The 19,416-nt window shown below is 32.1% G+C and overlaps 2 protein-coding genes across 3 annotated transcripts; one reads left to right on the forward strand and one right to left on the reverse strand.

The window, feature by feature from the left end:
• Positions 1-340: 340 nt before the first annotated feature.
• On the forward strand, positions 341-15,252 carry LOC126739262 (coiled-coil domain-containing protein 174). 2 transcript variants are annotated; one of them, XM_050444869.1, is made up of 7 exons: positions 341-508; positions 12,989-13,170; positions 13,238-13,459; positions 13,512-13,810; positions 13,952-14,170; positions 14,254-14,991; positions 15,048-15,252. In XM_050444869.1, the coding sequence occupies exons 1-6, from the start codon at positions 479-481 to the stop codon at positions 14,958-14,960; spliced, it is 1,659 nt and encodes a 552-aa protein (XP_050300826.1). In that variant the 5' UTR covers positions 341-478; the 3' UTR covers positions 14,961-14,991; positions 15,048-15,252. The 2 variants fall into 2 exon arrangements, with proteins under 2 accessions (XP_050300826.1, XP_050300816.1); XM_050444859.1 differs by lacking the exon at positions 15,048-15,252 and having other exon boundaries at positions 14,254-15,024.
• LOC126739273 (ABC transporter F family member 4) lies at positions 3,949-8,024 on the reverse strand. Its single transcript, XM_050444881.1, has 2 exons — positions 7,510-8,024; positions 3,949-5,144 (listed from the first exon to the last, which is right to left on the reverse strand). Exons 1-2 carry the CDS (start codon positions 7,854-7,856, stop codon positions 4,046-4,048), a joined length of 1,446 nt encoding a protein of 481 aa, XP_050300838.1. The 5' UTR covers positions 7,857-8,024; the 3' UTR covers positions 3,949-4,045.
• Positions 15,253-19,416: the final 4,164 nt, after the last annotated feature.

Here is a 19,416-nt window from a genome sequence, read left to right on the forward strand (position 1 = left end):
TCCACTAAATATGGCATTTTGTTCCCATTCCAGAATTCTGGTCTATGGATTACTTTCATTCGGATATTATTTGTATAGTCGGGTGATTTCTTATAGATAGGATTTTAAAAATGAATTTAAGGGCAATTATCTTTCTTCTGTGTTCTAGATCCATGACCGATGCTTCTGCCAAAAGTCGCGTGCTAGTTAAATTTTATTATGAATGAATCTAGGATGCACGTCCAAGACCAAGTCACTTCACCAGCAAATTTATTGTGAATACACCTTAATGCTACAAAAGCTCCCGCGGAGCAACTTAATGTAAATGCACCCTTAAATATCCAATCAGCTGATGTCGAATGTAAATAATAATAAATATTAGACCCTTGCATTGTAAACTTCTTTCTCCCTTTTTGAATCCCATAATTAATGATATATAGTTAGTAATGTTGATCAAGCTTTCACAGTTTTTTCCCAGAAGAAAATATTGCAGTACACTATGAGCTGTTATGAAATTAGTAAATCTTCGGTAAGTATATTTTTGATATACCATACCAAGGGAACTTGAACCGTTTCTAGGGATAAGACTTCTGTATTGTACTAACTCAACAAGTCTTTTGAACATGTACACAACTTTAACTAGAAATACTAAATTGATAATAACCAAAGAAAAACATCACACATAAACAATGAGTAATTAGGTATCTGAATTGCATGATGTATTTCAGTATTATTTAAATTGTCTAATGTTTATTTATTTATTAACAGTATCCACCAATTTTACAAAAATAAAATAATACAAAAGATACTATTATTAATACATTTTAAGCTAGATAATAGTAAGACAAAGTATGTTACAAATTAATTTAAAGAAACCTGTTAAAGTCACGAGTTACTAATTCCTTTGAGAGAACTCCTAAAACTGCAAAAAGAAACGTGCAAGTCAAGACTATATCTATTGAAAGAATGTTGCTTTCTAATTATAGGATTGTGCTCTCCATAAGAACTACTATCAAAATCTACATAGAAGAGTTTTTTCAGTCTAGTCAATTTTTGCCCAATACATTGATAATCATAATCAATGTACCTATTTAATCTATAACTTGGGAATCTAGAAAGGACAGTATATTGACAAAGCATTAAATATTTTTTCTTGATACAGTCCATCCAATGTAAATTATATATTTTTACCTCTGTTTTTACTTTAATTATATTTTCTAATTTGTGAATATTTATTTTTACATATAGTAAAATAGTTATTATTATGAAAATGAGATTCATTCTTCTAATTCTGCAGTATTTGTTGATATTTCTTTATCTTAAAATTTTAAATTGGTACAGCATCCTTGAAGCAATTACTCCTGTTTAATAGTAAATTTCTTTCTTTTTCATATTAACAAAACCTTGTAGGGTAACTAAAAAAAATTAAGTATCAGGGTAATATTTGATATTTAGCTTTATAACTTTTAAAGGTAAGAATTGTAGGTAGCTCAGTAGCAATAAATAAACTTTTATGATCTTCAGAAGTTACACATCAAGTTATTTATTATTCGGTACACCTGCAGAATGATCTTAGGCTCCTTATATCTTATACCTTTTGGTTTTATTTAGTGTCAGACCCAATACACTTGAATGGCCAACTAACCCATTTGAAATGGGGATGTTTTAAACCTACATATTGAAACCACAGCAATGTGAGATCTGAATTGGCATGTCACAGATATTATATCTACATTTTAATTAATTTTATAAATATCTAGAAGTAGTTATTAGACAAGAGGAAAATGGTCTCATTTATATCTTTGGTTACAATTAGATTATTTCCCATAGTTTCTTAGATTTTTTAGAAAATGGTTGATACTTTCTGATTCCAAATATGAATCTGCCACATGTATGCTGCACCTTCCGGAATTGATTTTTTTGTGTCATTAGTAAGTCCACTAAAAATTGGAAAAATCACATGTTCATAAAGGTTTTCTTATTAGCTTAATATAATGTTTCTTAAAATGTAGATCCGTATCAAGGATCAATCCTAAGTTCACATCAATGCAAAACACAGGATATATGACATATATTAAAGTGAAACATGCTGTAAGAAATATTGTCTTACAAAATTCGAGATTTCAAGTTGCCTTGAGGAAGGTGTTTCCTATATTTTCTACTTTCAAACAGCATATAATATTATTTTTGTTTAAGTTTCAAGTTTTATGTAAATAATTCATCAGTAAAATCTTGCATCTAACAGTTTTCAATGTTTGTATTGCATACTTGAATGCAGAGTGGTTCTGTGGATAGTGCCCTTTCAAGGGAGCAGCTTGTGACTCATGGTGTTCCTCAGGGTTCAGTTCTTGGGCCACTTCTATTCCTCATTTATATTAATGACATGGCCAATCTTGGGATCTCAGGTAAATTCATTCAGTTTGCGGATGATGCAACAATTTTATGGCATGACATGAGTGCGATGAAACTAAATACCACAGTTAACAGAGATATTGTTGAAATCAAGAAATGGTGTGATTCCAACAAACTGTGTTTAAATATTTCAAAAACTAGTGTTATGAATTTTAAATGCAATTTAACTAATGTGTTTTTGGAAAATCACATTCTAAACAACTTAGACGAAAATAAATTTTTAGGTTTATTTATTGATAATAAACTAAAATTTGAGGGCCATATCACGCAATTGTGTAGAAAAATATCAGCAAATTGTTATGCTCTTAAAGTGGTCGCAGGAGAGGTTGATTTTGACATGGCGAGAAATGTTAATTTTTCTTTAATTGAGTCCCATTTAAGGTATGGTTTGTGTTTTGGGGGTGCATGCACACATTACTTATTTAATAGTGTTTTTGTTTTGCAAAAGCGAGCGATCCGACGTCTATGTAATGTGAGTATGAGAGAGTCTTGCAAACAGCTATTTTCACTCATAAAATCCTAACCCTTCCTGTCTTATTTATATTAGAATCTCTTTGCCTCGTTCATAAGACATTTAGAAATGTGAACACAACTAATAGGCATGAATATAGCAATCGACGAGCTAATGATGTGCTCTTGCCTATGCCTACAAGTTCACTGATCAAAAGAACTTTTATATTTGATGGTAAAAAACTCTTTAATCATCTTCCTGCAGATTTGAAAGGTATAGGTAGCTGGAAACTTTTTAGAAAACATGTTAAAAAACTCTTAGTTGCAAAGGGCTATTATGAAATAAGTGAATTTTTGTTGGATAGATTTTGATCATTTTTACCTTTTTCTTGCAGGACTTAAGGTATATTCTTTATATTTTTAACACCATATCATTTCGCCTAATTTATTTCTGTGATTAATTTTTTTTTTACAGTTTTACATTTAATAAAATTGTATATTTCAGGAGTGAATAATATCTGTTTGTGTTATACATACATATTGATACTCTTGACATTACATTAGCTTTGTATATTTTGGTTCAGAGTCTTGGAGGAGTATTTCTGAAGAATGGGGATGTTGTTGGTTTTACCGGTATAGGTAAACCATATTCATGGAAGCAGAATGCCTTTAGGATGATGGACCATAGCATGCTAAATAACCTTTTTACATGTTTGTGTATATGTTTTTCTTTTTTACAGCTTTGTCAACAAATTTACTTTTATGACAATAAAGCATTAAAAAAAAAAAGAAAAAAAAAACAAAGGTATAAATTAAAAATAAAGAATGCAGTACCGAACCCTACTACTGGACACCTATTTGCTAACAATTCCATAGCCATATTATTGATGTACTCTATTTGAAAATAAAAAGTAACATTACCAAAACTATAGGATTGTAGTTAAAAAAGCAAAAAAAATATATATTGCTATATATCATGTACAGTTTCATATTATGCAATATCTGCTAATTATCCTTTAAGACATGTTATGATTGGAAAACTGTTTAATTAAAATCAACTTGTATAAAAATATGTATTTACCGACTAATGAAAACACTATTAAAATAAAATTAGATAATTTAATAACCACATAAATACATAAAAACATTGTTAAAACCAATGCCCTCAAAATCAGCACACGATAAGTACTAGCATAGCAATTATCTACTTCTTTTTAAAAAAACTCATTAAAGTTGGTTGATTTGCAGCAGGTTTCTTGGGAGTTTTCTTGTTTGTACCACCTTTGGGGCTTGCATCTGTTTCTGAACTATTGTTTTTCTCCAACTTGGGCTTAGGAGTCTCTTTTTTAGAAATTTTGCTATTAGGTATATTTTCATCTTCAGAAGCTGTCTCATACACATATTCAGTTTGAGTGACAATAAAGCCTTCATCATCTTCATAAGTTCGCTTTACAGCCTTTCTTCTTTTAGCTTTGCCCGGTGGTGCCGGGGGTGGTTTGGCTTCTTCAGCAGGTTCTTCTTCAGGATGCTTAAGATCTTCTAAAATATCATTATCTTCATCTGATTTAAAAATATCACTGTCAGAATCTTCAGCAACCACTATTCTTTTTCTTTTTTTATCGGATGGTGTTTGATTCTTCTTTTGAGGTGGCTTTCTTTTTGATTTTTTTCCTGTAGAGTTAGAAGTTTTCTTTGTTTCAGCTTGTTGCATTTTCAAATCTTTCATTATTTCCTCATCAGTGTCAGAATCAAAAAGATCTGATTTTTTGTTTAAATTGATTTGGCTAGTTTTCTGTTTTTTCTTAGGGGGTGATATAGGACTCTCTTTTTTAACCTTGGAAATTTCTTTCTCAGCTTTTACTTGAACATCCACCTGCATTCTTAAATCATCCATAACTTGCTCTTCACTATCAGAACCAATAATTACAGATTCATTAGGTGTTTCAATAGTTTCTTTTTTTACTGGTTGACTAACCTTACTAGGTTGCTTTGTGAAAAAGTTCTGCAAACCACCTTGTTGCTTGGGTTTCTGATTGGTAGATAAACTTTTTGGTTCTGCCTTTTTATTTTGAGCTGCTTTGTTAAACATGTTAACAATATTATTAGACTTTTTTGATTCATTGTTAATAGGCTTTTCAGATCCGTCTTTTCTCTCTTCTGATAAAGGTATTGTTTTAGTGACTGATGAATCTTTAGAAGATGCAGAAGGTTTTGTAGCTTTAGTTGCATTATCTGATGAAGCAGGTATAATATTTTTGATAAGTTTTCTTTTTATGCAGTTCTTTCCTACAATTGAGCCAGGTCTGAAAATAAATATACTTTTTATTTCAAGAAAATCTTTAACACAAGAAACTGAAAAGGGCAATTTTAAGTTTTCAGGGTTTGTACCAAAAATCTATAAATGTTATTAATTATAGTAGAAATTAAAAAACATATTGATTGCTTGAATTTAATTTTTTTTTGGATATAACACTGACAAAAGTCTTGGCACACCATAATTTTATAAAGTAATTTATTAATGTTTACTATATTTATGTAACCCAATAATAACTATCTAACTGAAAAACATATAAAAGATTTAGTACAATAATAATGAAAAATAAAACAGATTTCCTTAAGCACAACGAGAGCATAACAAAAAAATAAAAATTACATTCTATTTAAAATGGACCTAACTATTGGCACACCAAATAAAAATAAAATTTAATCCCAGTTCTAATATTTTGTAGGACCTCCTTTTCTTTTTATAATATGAGTGAGCCTCCTTTTCATTGACTGGACCAGCTTTTGCATATAGGAAGGCTCAAAACTATTCCATTCTTCAGCAAAACACGTTTAAGCTCTTCCTTACTGGAAATATGGTGTTTTCTTATTCATTTTCCTAGCTCACTCCAAAGATTTTCGATCGGGTTTACATCTGGAGATTGAGGAGGTGTATTTAAAGTATGAGGGATATTAAACGCAATCCACTGCTTGACTATATAGGCTGTATGTTTCGGATCGTTGTCCTGTTGAAAGTAATAATCATTTGCCAAATTAAGTTTAGTTCTCACTAGCTCTTAAGTTTTTTTTTAGAATATTTAAATATACATTTTTGTCCATAATACCATCTATAAACACCAGATTTCCGATCCTTCCCGATGACATACAGCCCCACACTAGTAGACTACCACCACCATGTTTCACAGTCTTATGCAGATTTTGTGCATCTAGTTCACAATTGGGCTTCCTCCACACAGTCACTTTCCCATCTGAATGAAAAATGTTGAATTTACTTTCATCAGAAAATATTACTTTGTCCCAAAATATATTATCTTGATGAAAGTGTGCATTAGCAAATTAAAGACGCTTTTTTTGGTTAACTTTATTAATAAATGGTTTATTCCGAGCTACTCTGGCACTATATCCAGCCCTATGAAGAACTCTTTGTACTGTTTTTGAGCTCACATTGATGGGTTGATGCTATCTTCTTCTGTCAATATAGCCGCAATTTCAGAAGCTCTAGTTTGAGGATTTTGCTTAATTTTATTCACAATTTTTCTTTCTTGCCGCTCCGTTAACTTTGGCGGACGTCCAGTTCTAGGCTTATCTTTGAAATTTTCTGCAGTTTCAAACCTTTTTAAGACCCTACGCACAGTAAATCGACTTTTCTTCACAATTTGGCCAATCGCTGAATACGATTTACCCTCTTTTCGCTGCTGTACAATTATTTTTTGCTCGGATTCTGTCGTTTCTTGGCATTTGCAACCCATATTTGCAATGTATGCACTTAAAATAAGCACTAAACCTAAAGAAATATTTTACTTCATATAAATATTCTGTTAAAGAATGTAAAAAAACTGCTTCAAAATTCTCACATACAAGGCACCTATTTTTAAACACTTTGTTAACATGTGTGCCAATACTTTTGTCCATGGGATTTTTGATAAAATTTTAATATGGGTTCTTTTGTAAAGCCTTTATTTATTAAATTTGTATTAAATATTAAGAAACTAATGCTCTTGGGTATACACTTTAAATTAGAAAATATTTAAATGTAATAGGTCTAGTAGCTTAAGAGGACAGATACGAATTTTTGTCCCTTTTGTCCCTCACTGTATGAATATTTTAAAGGTATTGTTGATAAACAAATTTAAGATGATGGTGAAAGTATTTTAAGTATAATAAAAATTGAACTTTCAAATTATGATTATAAAAACTTAAGATTTAAAAGCATGAATACAAAAATTGATCAAAGACCATTCTGAATCCAAATCCTGAATTCATAGCCACCGAAAAGGCCAATTTACAATAAATATCCAAAATACACCCCAAATCAGTAAAAAAATACTCATGTTTTACAATAAAATGTCCTTAAGTAAGGAAATGCAATTTTTTTTATATGTAAAGGTACTTCATTCAATATGAGTTTAATCAATATTTTTTTAAATGAATCAGGGGAGAAAACACCACCCAGAATTTGTACAATAAAATACTCTTTATGTAAAAAAACACCCATATTTTTAAAACTTTTTTCACAAAATGTAAATGTAAAAAAATATTCTTACATGTGTACAAGCTGTACAAGAAAATACTATGTATAGGGCTCAATAGAAAAATGATGCTTGCATTAAGTCATACACTTAAAACATGTAAGGCTGTTACTATAAATATAAATATCTTACTTACATTGCATCTTTTAGTGAACAGTTATCTAGACTTGCTTGAAAAACTATATTATAATCTATATTTTTCCCCTTTTGCACACTAAATACTAATTGTTGTGGATTTTCAAATTGCTTTTTCTCAGCAGATAAAGTTTTCTCATTTACAATGACTACTGAATGGACACCAGTAGATTTTCTTATGCCAGATAGAATGTATGTTTTATGTAATTCTTGGTTGGCTTCAAGTAGTTGGTTTACTGCTTTTTGGGATTCTTCCACAGATATTTTCTTTAGAAGTGCAAAATCTGGAACTGTGACGATTTTATCCTCGTCCTTTACAAGTTCTTCTAACTGTTCCAAATGTGTCATGTTGTCATAAAAAAATTAAGCTTTATGGAATATATTTCAATCAATGTCTGTTTTGTAAACTCTAATTATCACATATGAGGAGAAATTTATGTTTTTTTTTATCAGTGTTTGTGGATTTCAGAAGCAAAATAATATAAAAAACATAACCTAAAAAACAAATGTCAAATTTTCCCGCTAGGCGTTGACAGATGGTTTGCAGTAGGAAGGTAACGTAGCGGAGACGATAGATCTGGGAGAATTCGACGGAAATCTAATAATTATATATAGAGGGCGCCAATGATATTAAAGGTCAATTTTCATGTTTTAAAATGTCGCGACTTTAGTGCCATGACACTAAAAGTCACGACATTTTAAAACATGTAAATCTCAAAGTCACGTTGTCGTGACAACAATTTGACGCCGTGGCATTAGTGTCGCGATATCAAAATCATGTTGATATTTTTGTGACATTTTATGTTAGTTCCAAGTAACAAACCTTGTGAAAACTGCAATTCCGCATTGTCGTGACTACGTGGCATCAATTTTACGAGTCCCGCGTGTGAAAGTGAGGTTAAAAAGAATAAGTTTACAAGGTTTAAATAATGAAAAAAGGAAATGGTTTTTTTGATATCGTTCACTTTTTGGAGAAATATGAGAGAGTTCCTTGTTTGTGGAATAAGATTAATTGTGAATTTAAAGACAGAATCGCAAGAAGGAAAGCAGAAGAACATTTATTAGCTAGAACTGGAATTAAAGGCGTAAAAACATTGCGCAAAAAAATAAGGAGTATTCGTGGTACACACAATACAGAAGTACGGAAAATTAAAAACAGTAGAAAAACTGGAAGTGGAACGGAAGATGTGTATGTCCCAAAGCTTTTTTGGTTTGAAGTTGCTGATAGTTCCTAAGACCAACAACAGAAATATTCTCGGAATCAAACCTGGTAAGTGAATTAATACTTTTTCTATAGTTAATACATTTATTACAAAATGAGAAATATTCACAAGATCATTTGATCTTGCCAGTCTACAGCCCCTTCTCCAACAAAATATGTCGCATAATTATTTCTTTTTTCACGGGCTTCGTTGCGGTAATTTCGATTTTTTGTAGCCCTTAGATTAACTAATCCCTCAGAAGGTTCCTTATGCTAACTTCCTTGTATAATTTTACCCTGCACCAAGTCTTCTGCATCACAAGTTATGCTATCATTAGCGGGTCCAATGGTTTTTCGAATCCAGTTGTGTAGGGCACAAGTAGCTTTTGCGATTTTAACTGCAGTACGTTCAGCTACAGATATTGGTTTCCTGTATATACGAAATCGACTGGCTAGTATACCAAAAGCATTCTCTACAATGCGCCTCGCACGGCAATGTCGGTAGTTAAAGATCTTCTGTTCGTATGGCATGATGTCTGGACGTCGAGGGTATTGAGTCATGAGATACGGTTTTAATGGAAAGGCGTCATCTCCTAAGATAACACATTCTGGTGGAATCTTTAGTGCATTTGATTCAAGTGCAATTTTAAATGCACAATGATCGAAAATTGCGCCATCTGATTGACTTCCATATCCCCCGATGTCTATTAATGTGAAACAATAATCGTGATCGACTAGTGCTAACAGGACAATGCTAAATGTTTCCTTGTAATTAAAATACAAAGATGTCGTATTGGGTGGGCATTGAATTACCACGTGCTTGCCGTCTAATGCTCCCACGCAGCCTGGGAAGTTCCATTTCTTATCAAATCCTTGTGCTATATTCTTCCATTCGTTTTCGTCCCTTGGTATCTGAAACAATAATCAACTATTATACTAGGTACTGTAAAGCTCAACTAAAAAAATCATTTTTCTAATTTTCAATTCTAAATAACTTTTTTTTTACAGCAACCGGATGATGACTAGGATGAAGAAGAGGAGGAGGATGAAGCTGCTCGTACAGCGATTGAGAATCCGTCTATGGACAACAATGCTACTCTAAATAATGCAAACACCACCGGTATCTTAAATCCATCAACTAGCAATACTTCAGAGTCAAATCGATAATGCTGTAGCCTCCTTAGAAAAAATTTCAAATGCTCACGCAAACAACGAATTTATAGCATTTGGGACTTCCGTTGGTATGCAACTGGAAAAGCTACCGTTACCAGCAGCATTAAAATTGCAGAGTGAAATCCAAAATCTGATTACACAAACTCGCTTACAATATTTAGAGCAGAATTCTTTATCAGTTTCCTCTCGTCCCAGTTCATCCTTTAGCACAAGTAGCGTGCATACTCCAGCTACAACCCAATATGCACAAAATTTTGGGGAAGGCGGTGTAACCAATCAATCAGTCGCAATAGACTCTACACATATAGCGCCACCACTAAGTTCTCCACTACAAACATACTTTTCGAATTGGTCACTTCAGCAATTATAGTGTAAGCAACGTGTTTTATCGCGCTTATACAAATTATGTTACATAAACATTTTTATGAGTTAGTGTTTTTTTTATGCTTTTATAATAAAAATTATGAGGGATCACAGAATAAATGTTTTGATTTCATATTAACGTGTTTCAATGTTACATTTGGTTACATTAATAAATTACTTACCTTTATAAATTCCTTCAATCCTGCATATATGGCGTCCAACACATCAGGTAGGAATATACTTATTGAACATTTCGGGACTCGATACAGATACTGTAAAGAAGATAATGAGTCTCCTGTAGCCAAGTACCTCAGAGTTATTTGAAGCTTCAATTTAGCTGATAATGCGTCTCGCATAACAGTATTCTTCTTTTGAATGCTAGTTTGAACCTTCCCAAGTAGAATATTAAACATAGCCTGGTCTATGCGCATGAAATTCAAAAAGCTTGAAGGATCTTCTGCAGCAAGTTCTCGTATAAGGGTGTTACATGCACCCAATTTATTTCTTCGTTGGATCCATTGTCTTACCCAGATTTTTTTTCACTTTTCCTTTTTTCTTTATTTTCACTTATAATTACACTTAACACTAGTGCAGCTGCCGCAATCACTTCAGTCGACGCCATTTTTAGTTTAATGCAAAAGTCAAGACATTGAATACATGAAAACACTCACAAAAAATGTCATATTGTCATGACTTTAACTGTCATGACATTATTATGTCGCATGAAAACGAGCCTTAAGGCAAACCACGATTGGCTAAAGGATTGTTAATTTAATTCTGGAATACTAAAAATTGATTGAATTTCTGATGATGCTAGTAAAAAAACTTTACTAGCATCAGTAGCATCTTAGTAAAAAGTCTTGGCAGCCTAGAATATTAAAAAAATAAATTAAGGTTTTCGAAATATTTTGCATTTTATCTGAATACCATAAGGTGACAAATAATGTTTTGTTTTCCAAATAAGAAAAAGAAAAATATGTTGAAATTGAAATCTTCACAAAATATTTGATTAAGACAAAAATGTGAGAGGCGCGAACAATTTTTATTTCAGAATTATTATGTTGATACATATAAGATAATCTCATGCAAAAAGTACATCATAAACATACATAGCTATATGTATACAGGGTGTCCCATAAGTAATGGTAAACAATTTAACAGCAGATTCCTTAAAAAAAAAAATGTTCTTTTAAATTGTCTGGAGGGGGGCTCTTTCGTCGACAATCACTGTGTAGGCCAAATCGTGACTCGTCCGAAATGTTCAGGTGTAAGTCTGGGCTGTCTAGCCATCCTTAAGGGCCTTTTTTTCTTAGATTTGAATTATGCAAACTTCTTATGGTGCCTGTAGGAACCTCCGTCTGTATGTACGCAAACAATGCCTTCGAACTGCTGTTACCGTTCGGTTTTTCCGGGTGAAATTAATCATCTTCCGCTTTCTAATGTCCCTCCATCTTCCTGGAAAAGGACCAGTATGCGCCTTATCGAAGTCTGTGGAATATTAACTCCGCTCAATCTGGTGATTTCACTATTCTTGCCTGATTAAACTGAAAAATCAGATTGCCCAGCATTTTACCAAAAATTTAATTACTGTCACTCAAAATCAATTCAGAACCCCTTCCTTTCAAAAATGCCTGAATATTGTCGGCCCAAAACAATTTTTTGTCTACATATTTTTATGCTACCAACAAAACATGACCACGTTAAATTAAACACTGCAAAATTTAGGAAGGGGGGGCCAAGATTTTTGCAGATGTGTGTATTTAAATACTGCTCCAAAAGGGTAAACGTCAAATTGATTTTGTGATTGGATTTGTACTCGTTATTGATAAGAATGTTAATAATATTAATGGATATCTTTACTCGAACGACATTGTAAAAATACATATACATAAATTTAAAATCGCTAATAACCAATCTTTGACTATGTGCAGACAGGCATTTTAAAGATACATGTGTATGATGTATAAACGAAATACAAACGGAATTTCGTTTATACATCATAAAACGTAACATCAAACGAACGTAATCAACGATCTCCTGTCATGGATCGCTCTGCATCTACTCGTGTAGAATAATAAGCCTTTTAAGATTTTTCAAAAATATTTTACAATCGATGATGCATTTAGTCAATTATCCTTTTAATCAGTTATCCCCCACTGATCTTTTTACAAAATATATTATATATGTATATTTGTCGCATTGTTTGCTAGGGTAGCTAACAAACTTTGACTATTTTACATATCTTTAAATATCAGTATCAGTTGCTTAATATCAGGGATGCTGGAGTAACAACATTTTTCAAGTAAGCGATTGAACGAGGAAAGAACAGCTCACTATGCTACTACTATACCACTCTCACTGCAAAGTATCCAAAGTCAACATTTTACATTACATTCGCGGCTGCACTATGAAAACCTTACACGCTTTTGATTATTTTTTATATGAAACTTATAGATACTCACTTCCCAATTTATAGATTGAGAATCTTAATACTGCTCACTCTCTATTACAACCAAGAACCTGTAACATACTTGCAGTTTCTAATTTATACGAACAAAGTTCATATTGTGCTTTTGCTAAAAATTTAGGAGAGATATTGTTGAAGACACAAAAAAGTGACATAGTCTTAATTATAAGTTTTTAGGTTAACATCTTGTAAAAAGGCCTTTCAATGTTCTAAGAAAACTTGAAATGTTTCTTGCAAAATAATTCCTAAATGACTATAATGGATTATTTTTTGTAGCTTTTAAGTCTTAAAGCAGAAATACTAAGAAAAGAAGAAGATCTAAGTAAAGCGAAGGCAGAAAATAATGAGAAAATTAAAACAATTAATAAAAAGTCTTTGGAGCTTAAGAACAAAGGAGTTGATAAAAGAGAGCTTAATGATATTAGCGAAGAAGATCCCGATCTGTTGAGACTATCCAGGTACGAAATAACTGAATTAATAGACTGCATAAATTATAGAACTTTTTAACAATTTTATCCTCTATAGATCAAAATTGGAAGCCAAATCAAAACTATACGACAAACTTTCAAAAGATACATCATCTCAAAATGAAGAAACAAAACGATTATTCTTAGTACAGTTTGATAAAAAAGAAAGAAGTTTTAATCAAGATGTTGAAGAACCTGCAGATCTACCAGAAGAAAGCGATGAAGAGGAAAATGCTTCATTCGACTATGATGATGATAACGTTAATCCAGATGAAGAGTGGTAAGTGTTTTGAGTAATATGTAGGTAAAAATAAAATGCCTATTTTATTTAGGGTAGAGTATACAGACTCTTTAGGCCGATCCAGAAAATGTTTGCGTAAAGACCTTAAATACTTTAAGTCGCAAGATGCCGATTTAAAAGGCTTAGCGGAAGAAAGACAACAAACTGCCCCACAAGTTGAGAACAGAGTTGCAGAAGACAAAGAAATAGAAGAAAAGCGTCCTGAAGATCACGAAAAAGAGATGTTATCAGGGGATATGAGGAGAGAAATGTTAAGGCAGCAGTGGGAAAAGGAAGAGATGGAGCTACAGGATAGACCAGATATTCATTACCAAAATGTTCTCTTTGATGGTGAAGTACTTAGTTTATTACGATTTGTTTTTACCATTTATCGTTATTTTTAGTAAATATTTCTAGAATTTAAATTATTTATTCCTAGTAGATAGATGTTGTTTTATAAAAAACCATTTCCAATTTAACTATTTTCAACAGAGGCCAGGCAACATGGTGTAGGATACTATGCATTTTCAAAAGACGAAGAGGAAAGAGCAAAACAACAAGAAGCCTTGAAAACGCTTAGATTGGAAACCGAGCGACAACAGAAGAAGTCGCAAGACTTAAAAGCCGTCAGAGAAAAACAAATGGCCGCCAGAATGAAAGCCGCGAGAAACAGGAAAAGAATTAGACTAGGTTTACCTCCGGAAGAAGATGGTAAGTTGTAATTTTGAAGAATATTCGTAGTTGTCTCCATCATTTTTTAAATATATCCATTATTTGCTTTGTGTACATTTTAGAGCCTGAAAAATCAGAACCCAATGAAAACCCCAAAGAAACTTCAGCCCCCGAAGAAAATGAAATGGAAAAACTCTTGTCAGAAGCGCGAAAACGCCATATTAGACCGTGGGACATTGGAAAGGAAGGCGTCCCGAAGTATCCTAAATCAGAGTTCTACCAAATGAGCCAAGAAGAATGGAACGAGAAAAAACGGGAAGAGAGACCCAAAGCTTTCGCGCCGCCTTCATCTTATGACAAAAGAGAGTTTAGCAGCACAAAAAAGATTGAGGATGACCTCATGGAATCTTCCGACAAATCGCTTAAATTCTCTAGTAGACCTCGTAATAACACCGGAAAGAAAGAAAAACTTCATAATTTAAATCCATACAAAAAGAACCACGAACCGTCGACTTCACATACAAGTCCAATACAAGAACTGAACACCCCTAGATACAAACCGTCACCAATAGTAAACGAAATTGAGAGCGATGATGATTTTGATGACGCGTTATTGGCAGATTATCAACAAATTAGGCAAAATGTTGTTTCGGAAGAGGTTAATGAATCAAGGGGTAGAGGAATTGAAATACCTCCTCCTTCAACGTTTGACTACTTTGGGCCAGGAGAGCAGAAAAGACCGCAAAGGACGGACGGAATTAATATTGAAGCGTCTATTGAAGCTGGATTAAAGTTTTTGAGAGGTCAATCGGAAGGAAGGAACAAATAGTTTAGTGTGACGAATTACCTTTAGATTGAAAGTAAAAATACTAATAAAGGAATGTTTTTTTTTTTTTAAACCGAATGTTTTTTGCAGGGTTAAATTTTCAAAATATATCAAGTTGATATTGTAGCTTGGTGGCGTACGATTTAGATGTTATTGTTTGCCGGTTTCTGTAGGCGAAGTTTCGACATTTCAGAGCCAGCATAGGTTTTATGCACAAAAAACAAAATACGTAAATGTAAGGCACCAAAAACATCTTTTCTACATGAAATTCACAACATAAATCTAGAAATATAAATGTTGTTTTTTTTTTTTAAATGAATCCTATAATATATTTTCAACTCTTTTTAAGTTATTGATACTTATAAAGAGCAATTTCGTTTTTCGGCTAGTGAACTAGTATAGTTTTTGATCTAAGGAATACTTTAACCAAAGTATATAGATTTTCATAGCAAAAAGTGGTTAGTGTTAGACTGTGCTTTAACCCATTAGCGCTCAGCGATCTATTTATAGATCACAACATCAAACAGGTGTTCAAAATGTGTCTGGTGAATTTTAAGCCGCGCCTACCACCAATATCGTTACTTTGATTGTAAATCGGTCCTGTTTAGTGCCTTACTTTATTGTACGACCGAAAGTGTTTATTTTATTGGATCTTCGTTGGAGACATTTTTTTATCAAGTGCATCGACTATTATATTTTGAGATAGCTTTAAAAATTGTTAAGGTAAGTTAAATTATGTATTATATTTCTATTAGGAGGGGTTCAACAAATGTAGCTAAATGGTTATTGTTGCATATTTCTATTTTTTTTACTTTTTATAACACTGATTTTTATGGTGATCTATAAATAGATCGCTGGGATAAACAGAGATTTTTTTAAATTTAATTTCTAAAAAATACAACTTAGATTAGATATAAAAAAAAGTTTTTCTGTGAGATTTCAGATATAAAAATGAGCAAACCTAATATATTTAAAAATCTAGAAGATGCAATGCAGTACGTGTACTCAGGGCAAATAGATGCGGACATACTAGCGTTGCCACCTGATGTTAATGAGCTAACCGATGAGGAAGTATTTAACGATGAAGAAACTGGAATCCCTATCTTAGAAGATATTGCTGGTTATGTAGAAATACAGACAAATGAAGATGACGAAAGCGAGGAAGAAGATAACTTACCACGTCTACTCCCTGAGAAAAAGAAAGCAAAATATAGTTCAAATAGAAGAGATACGTCTAGCTTTGAAGTTATTAAGTCCGGAGAGACTAAATATTATTCAGGAAAAATCTATTAAGTGCACTTAATTGATTTATAAATTATTTGACACTCAGAAAAAATCCATTAAGTCCAATAATAAGTTTGCGGTATTCGAAATTGCATCCTGATATTATCAAATATAAATACGAACATAGCAGCGATTATAAGGTTATTAGAATTTGGGGAAAAGGAAGACCACCAGCAATTCCAAAAAAATTAGAGAAACTATATAAAGGCCCTTTACCGATAAGCACAAAGAAAAAAGAAGATCTTTTGAAATTATGCAAAAGTGGTGCTATTCCTTCAGAATTCCATGGGTGGTACCAGTCTCTCTCTACTGCAAAAAGTAACCTCTTTCTCATTATCTTGTTCAGAAAAACTAATACAGTTTATGAAGAAAAATCTGATAAGACTCAAAAAATGTGATTAGTTTGTCAGCGAAAACCCATTAAGTGCAATTATTATTTAAAAATGCTAATAAACAATTTGTTCTAAAAAATAATGTATTTTAATTTAACCTAAACTAATTCTAAACAGATGTTACTACCCAAAAAATGCATTTAGCAAACATAAAAAATAAAATTGGATTTTACATAAAACTTGAAAGTTTAAAATCGCTTTTTTTCACATTTTTAGTTTTAGGACTTACAGGGTTTTCCTTGTACGCCCACGATATAAGGATTTTTATTGGTTTTTTAATATTTAGTGGCTATCATACTTTACCCTCTGAAAGAGATTACTGGTCCGATGAAGACGATTTGCGCCAATCAATCGTGAAAAATGCTATGAATATGGAAATGCCTACTTGGAAATAAAATCATGTATTCATTTTGTCGATAATACTAAAGCTAAAGACAACACAAATGATAAATATTTTAAAATACGACCATTATTTGAAAAAGTTAATAATATTAAAAAATTCGGAATTTTTCAAGGAAATTGATGAAATGATTGTTAGGTATTATGGTCGGCACTCGTTAGCCAAGCCAATCCGTTTTGGCTATAAACTATGGGCAATGTGTGGCGAAGACGGATATTGCTTTTCTTTTTCACTTTATGCTGGAAAAGAAGAAAATCAATAAAAAGAGCCTTTGGGTACCAGGGTGGTTGTAGAAATGCTATCAATTGTAGAAAATCCGAAAAGCTACTCCGTCTACTTCGATAATTTTTTTAGTAGTCATAGGCTATTTCACAAGCTAAAAGAATTTAAATTTAGAGCTACTGGCACGATAAGGGAAAATCGGACTGCCCAGTGCCCATTACAATCAACCAAGGAACTGGAAAAAATGCCCCGTGGATCATATGATTTTAGATTCGACATCAAAAATGAAATACTAATTGTTAAATGGAATGATAATAAGTGTGTTTCAATGTCCACTAATTTTGATCACGTAGAGCCAGTAGCCTCAGTTCCACGCTGGAATAGGAAGGAAAAAGCTCGCATGCCAGTTTCCCAACCTAGACTGATATACAACTACAATAAATACATGGGAGGAGTGGATCACCATGACTGGCTTTTGGAGAAGCATAGCATCGCCATCATCCGAGGCAAAAAGTGGTACTGGTGTTTATTCACAAGGATGATAGATATGGCAGTAATAAATTCGTTGCAGCTTTACCGAAGAATCAATGGGAGAAATCAATAAATTAAAAGATTTTAGGCGCGAGATTGCAGTAACCTACCTCAAGCTTGGTCATGGACGAAGTATTATGAAAGGTAGACCCCTGAGCTTACCATCAACCTCCAAATCACGCCTACCTGATGAAGTTAGACTTGATGAAAAGGGGCATTTTTTGGAAAAGAGAACCAATCAAAGAAGATGCCAATACACTTCTTGTAAAAGTCGCCCACTTACTGCAAAAATGTAACATTACGCTTTGCACCACTTGTTTTGTAAAATATCACCGCAAAAATTAGATATTGTACAATTTTACAGTAATAAAAAACATATTTTTTTATTAAAAAAAATCAATTATTTACCCAGCGATCTATTTATAGATCATCTTTTTTTTGAAAAAACTAAAAAACAAAAAAAATTTCTTCAATTTTTTTTTGGCTAAAAATTATCCAAAATAACATGGCAAGACTATTTTTTCAACGATTTTCAAAAAAAAAATGATTTGGGCGTTAATGGGTTAAAGGTTAAATAAATATAAAGTCCTTAACGGAACTGCTTAAAGGAAATATTTTTACAGCCTAACAAGAGTTTTTTGAAGATAATTGGAGAATAGGTCAATAGGATATAATTAGTTTTTAATAACGATGTAAAGGTTAGATTTTGTCATATTACATTTTATATTTTTTTTTGTGATGTTTTTTTTTAGTTATGCGTTAGTAATTTGATATATGTTTATGTTTTATATTATAAGCTTCATCAACAAATACCATGTATTTATGATAATAAAGCATTTGATACAAGCTAGTAATACGTCAAAATTACGCCATCTTAAGTTAATTAATTTATTTTTTCTAATGATAAAAGCTGAAATTGGGACTTTTTGAGTGCCGATAATGCAAAAACGGTTAAAGATAAATATATATATAGGCGATAATTAGAGAGTCTGTTAAAATTCCACCACATTTGTCTAAAATGATCAAAATTGTAGTGGAAATTGGTATTTCAAAATAAATCTGGAAAAATAAGAAATCTACAGGATGTTTCACAACTTATTCGATAAATTTAAACCTCACATGCACTGTTTAGAAATCAAGCTATGAGTAAGTAATGTATCATAGGTGATCTGAATGGAGATTAGAGATCAGTTGATTTTGTAAATTTAAATAGGAAAGTACATTCACAAAAATGAAATGTTCTCTATTAAAATAATTTATGAATATTATTGAAAAAACATAACATTATATGTATATTCAGAAAAAGAATCCAACTTATAGGTAAAACCCTAGCCGGTTCCATTAAAGCTGTCATATCGTCGGGTTACTGCAAAAACAAGATAACTCAATTTTAAATTTTTTTTAAGATAAGTGCATTTTAAGATTTAAAAATTGCTTCTACGTGTACTGCCAAAAGAAGATAAGGTTCTAACGGCAATTAAGGGTCGTTTCGCATATGCAATAACAACATCATTTGATTAAAAACAACTCCATTTTGATTAAAATGTAACCAGCAAAAAAAAGATATGTACACCTATCTTCTATGAACCCAACTGCATGTCACATTTTTTTTGTTCATTTAACTGCACAA

Source organism: Anthonomus grandis, chromosome 1, assembly GCF_022605725.1.
Source record: "Anthonomus grandis grandis chromosome 1, icAntGran1.3, whole genome shotgun sequence".
Classification (NCBI taxonomy): Eukaryota; Metazoa; Arthropoda; class Insecta; order Coleoptera; family Curculionidae; genus Anthonomus; species Anthonomus grandis.

Bases quoted from the DNA above. Each gene is read 5' to 3' on its own strand.
- LOC126739273 (XM_050444881.1), bottom strand. From the start codon at position 7,856: ATGACACATTTGGAACAGTTAGAAGAACTTGTAAAGGACGAGGATAAA. The intron at 5,145-7,509 runs GTAAGTAAGATA...ATTTATTTTCAG, and splicing joins TGTTCACTAAAAGATGCAAT to ACCTGGCTCAATTGTAGGAA.
- LOC126739262 (XM_050444869.1), top strand. From the start codon at position 479: ATGAGCTGTTATGAAATTAGTAAATCTTCG. The intron at 509-12,988 runs GTAAGTATATTT...TATTTTTTGTAG, and splicing joins ATGAAATTAGTAAATCTTCG to CTTTTAAGTCTTAAAGCAGA. The intron at 13,171-13,237 runs GTACGAAATAAC...TATCCTCTATAG, and splicing joins GATCTGTTGAGACTATCCAG to ATCAAAATTGGAAGCCAAAT.